Source organism: Lipotes vexillifer, unplaced genomic scaffold (genome assembly GCF_000442215.2).
Source record: "Lipotes vexillifer unplaced genomic scaffold, Lipotes_vexillifer_v1.1 scaffold657, whole genome shotgun sequence".
NCBI lineage: Eukaryota > Metazoa > Chordata > Mammalia > Artiodactyla > Lipotidae > Lipotes > Lipotes vexillifer.
In genome coordinates this window covers 873320-876968 of record NW_006774518.1, presented here as the reverse complement: position 1 = coordinate 876968, position 3649 = coordinate 873320, and the positions used below count along the sequence as shown (strand labels likewise).

At 57.8% G+C, this 3649-nt stretch overlaps 1 protein-coding gene across 1 annotated transcript in view; it reads right to left on the bottom strand.

Annotated features, from left to right (window-relative positions):
• Positions 1 to 3649, bottom strand: part of GABBR1 (gamma-aminobutyric acid type B receptor subunit 1) — a 27945-nt gene that overhangs the window by 1594 nt on the left and 22702 nt on the right. The window contains exons 16-21 of the mRNA XM_007449227.1: positions 3149 to 3265; positions 2944 to 3051; positions 2443 to 2536; positions 1682 to 1809; positions 977 to 1105; positions 631 to 774 (exon numbers count right to left, since the gene is read on the bottom strand). Coding sequence (XP_007449289.1) covers positions 631 to 774; positions 977 to 1105; positions 1682 to 1809; positions 2443 to 2536; positions 2944 to 3051; positions 3149 to 3265 — 720 coding nt within the window. The remainder of the gene's footprint in view (positions 1 to 630; positions 775 to 976; positions 1106 to 1681; positions 1810 to 2442; positions 2537 to 2943; positions 3052 to 3148; positions 3266 to 3649) is intronic.

Sequence of the window (3649 nt, the reverse complement as noted above, 5' to 3'; positions counted from 1 at the left end):
GGAAAGAGAGGCAGAGGAAAACGTGTGGGAGACGCAGGGGCAGACCGGCAGAAGAAAGTAACGGGAGGCATGGGGGAAAGCACAGGGAGGGCCGAAAGAACACAGTGGGGCACCAGGTGAAGGAAAGAGATCAGGGAGACACAGGGGCTGGGGGGAGGGGACACAGGTCCGTGCACACAGCTTCCAGTAACTCACGCACAGATTAGTGTCAACCCAGCTTGAGCAACCCCCCAGCCTGACACTGCGCTGGCCTCTAGCTACAGCGGGGGCACAGTGGACACCCTGGGGACCTGCCCAGACCCCTCTCACTGGAGGGTACACTCAAGCCCCGCAGCCAGCCACCCCCAGCCCCGGGCCACCCCCTCGGCTCCTGCAGCTGTGCTCCAGAGCCGCCCCCACCTGCCCCCACCTGCCCCCACCTGCCAAGGCCAGCACCCGATTTTACCTGAGGCCGGCTCCACCCTTTCCCCTTCGCTGTCCTCCTCCGCTCACTCCCGGCCGCTTGTCTCCTGAGACCCTCCCTTGGTAAACCACAGGCTCCGGAAGGCTGATCTCAGACTCTGCCTCCAGAAGCCGGACCTGAGACGTGGGCCTCCCGGACCCGCCACCAGCCCTGCCTTCACCGCACACCTCAGCGATGATCTTCTCCAGTTCACGGTTCTCCTTCTCCAACAGCCGGGACTTCTCCTCCTCGTTGTTGTTGGTCGAGGACCCCGTCTTCATGGTGTCCTGCGCCTCTGACTGCCACTCCCCTCGGGTGATCAGCCTGCGCATCTGGGGGTGGAGGTTAGGGGCATGGATGGCCGAGCAGGGACTGTGTCAGTGCTTAGCTGACGGTGGCTTGCAGTTGAAAAGAACGAAAACAAGAGGAACAAACTGGGCCCGAAACAAGGGACGAAGTGGGAGGAGGGGACATGCGACGAAGGCGTGGAGGGGACACGGGCTGGAGAGGATGGGAGGACACCCAGAACCACACCTTGGGCACGAAGAGCACAACCAGGGTTATATACGAGGAGAAAACTATGGCGAGAGAGGCAAAGGCGAAGGCCGCATCCTGCTGGCTGGACAAGATCATGGTGACCGGAGCCGTGATGAGACACAGGACCTGGGGGCAGAACATGTTTGGGGTTGCAGATCTGCCGGCTCAGACGAGAGCCGAGGTCTTCTTCCCCTGGGAGAGAGTTTATGGGGACAGGTTCCTGGGGAACTTTCCATTTGAAAAGGACCCAAAGTCAGGATCGTCCTCAACTCTAGCTTGAGAAGAACGCCAAACAAACTGTTCCAGCCCAGCTCCAGCTCTAGGTCAACCCCTCCCTCAAGGCAGGAGCTCCCAGGACCTCTATACACACATCAGAGTCCCCGAGAGCCAGTCCCTGGGCATCCCTGGCGGGAAATCTCGACTCAGATTCCAGCCTGTGAACCACAGAAAAGTAATTTCTCCTGTTTCCGCTTCCTCATCTATCTAGTGGGGATGCTAATATCCACTTCACTGGGTGGCTGTATGAAGATTAATGTGTGCTTTATAGACTGTAAAGTGCTTAACAAATCCGAGACATTAAAAAACATTTGAAGACTTCCACCCAGCTGACCCCTTATCTGGCACCTGATTCGTCCCAGGCCACTCCACCTGGGTTGCTATAGTCCATCCCCAGGGTCGATGCCAGGGGTCTGGGGAGCTCACCGCCACATTGTAGATGGCCATGCCCACAGCCCGGTGGTCATTGATCTTCTCGGTGGACACACTCTTGGTCTCATAAGCAAGAAAGATACCCAGCAGCAGCAGGAGCCCCTTGTAGCCATAGAAAATGCCTAGGACGGCAGGAAAGGGTCACGCGGGTGACCAGACCTTCAGGCTGCACTCACTCCCCTGCTCTCTGTGCTCTTCACCTGCTGCTACTCCTCCTGGTCGCTCCACAAGGAAAAGGGGGCCTCCTTTCCAATCCACCTGTTCTGACCTAGCACACCCCTCCCTGTCCGCTGCCCCCACTGTCCACCCAACTCGCCCCGACCTCACTCACACCGTGTCTCACTCCCTTATTCTCCAGGTGGGAAGATGGCTTTCCACGCTGAGGGTAGGTTTGCCATTTGTGCTCAAAGGTCAGAGGGATGCTAAAAAGGCCAAAGGGGGCCTGACCCCTCACAGCCCTGGTCTTACTCCAGGGAGCTGACCAGACAGAGATGGTGTCAGGTCTGGGGATGAGGGTGAGGCATCATCACTGATCCCTCTGATGAATACAAGCTCTGCCTCATCCCTGCATTAGACCTAAGCTCCTCACGCAAAAGACCAACTCTCCCCATTCTCAGAAAAGATTAGTGCAATGACCAACAGGAGGACATTCGCACCGGGTGGTCATGAGCTCTCTGCCTCTTTTTCCAAAGACACTTCTCCCTCCAAAGCTACTGTCCCTGCCTTAGTGGCATCTTCCCCCACATCCCACACACCAAGCCATGTATTCATCTTCTTGGAGCTGCAGTGCTCCAGCTGGGGCAAAATAGACACGTCGATATCTTCCTTCGGTTCCTCCTTGGCAAAAGTCTAAGGGAGAGACAGGGCCACAGGAAAGATGGTTGCCATCCTCCCCTTCCCACCTCTGCTCAATCCCTGACTCCCAACTCTGCCCCCTCTTTCTGATGAGATCCTCAATTCTGATGCCAGATCCCGGGAGCATTTGCCTAAACACCTTAAAAGTGCTTGTTCCCCCACTTTCCATGATATCTGAAGTCTGCACATCCTGCCAGCTCCCCACCACTTCCTTTCTTCAGATGAATCCAGAGCCTCTGGTGCAGCTCCCTCCAGGAAGGAGGTAGAGCTGCTGAGACGCACTGGGCTGGAAAACACCTCCCACGAGCGGCTCTTCTCAAGACCACATGCAGCCCCGGAGGCCCTTCCACCAGTGAGTCCCCCTCAGCCTCCTGACCACAGGGCCTTCTCCCAAGCGGTACCTCAATGGTCCGGTGCAAAGGGTCCACGATCTGCCAGATGGCGAGGGTGAGGATGTCCATGCCCACCAGCAGGCCCACCGTGGCATACAGCTTCCAGGGCTCCAGTGTCTGGGTGAACACACAGAGTACAGGTATGTTGGGGTGGGGGGTCCTCCAAACCCCGAGAGCCAAGGTGCTAGGGACCGAGGCATCGGAAGCAGCTCACCTTCCTCCACTCCTTCTTTTCCTCCTTCTTTGTGAAGACCGTGTGGACCCACCAGATCTTGGTGAACATGGAGCCGTAGCCCAGGCTAAAGCCCAGACCCAGGAGCCAGAGGCGGGCCTAGGAAAGGAGAGAGGGCAGGAAAGAACAGGGCGGGGCAACAGGTGGGACTGTGCCAGGATGGGGCAGGCTGTAGGAGGGGACAGATGACAAGGCAGGCAGGATGCAGCTGGTAGGGGGGCCGGGGGGAAGGGGAGCAGCGGGGTGGCGGCAAGTCTCCCTACCTTTCACAAATTCCTCCCATCCACCTTTGCTACTTTGCCACCTGGGTGATTGTGCTAAAAGACTCTGGGTTTTAGTCACTTCTGACTGTTTTTCAGTGCCTACAGGTTGCAGCCTGAACACCTCCAGATGTGGCAAGAGGCCTTTCACAACACAGTCCCACCCAAATTCCCAGGCTCATCTCCCCCCAGGCCCTCACCTGCCCCGTGCTCCAGCCCTGCT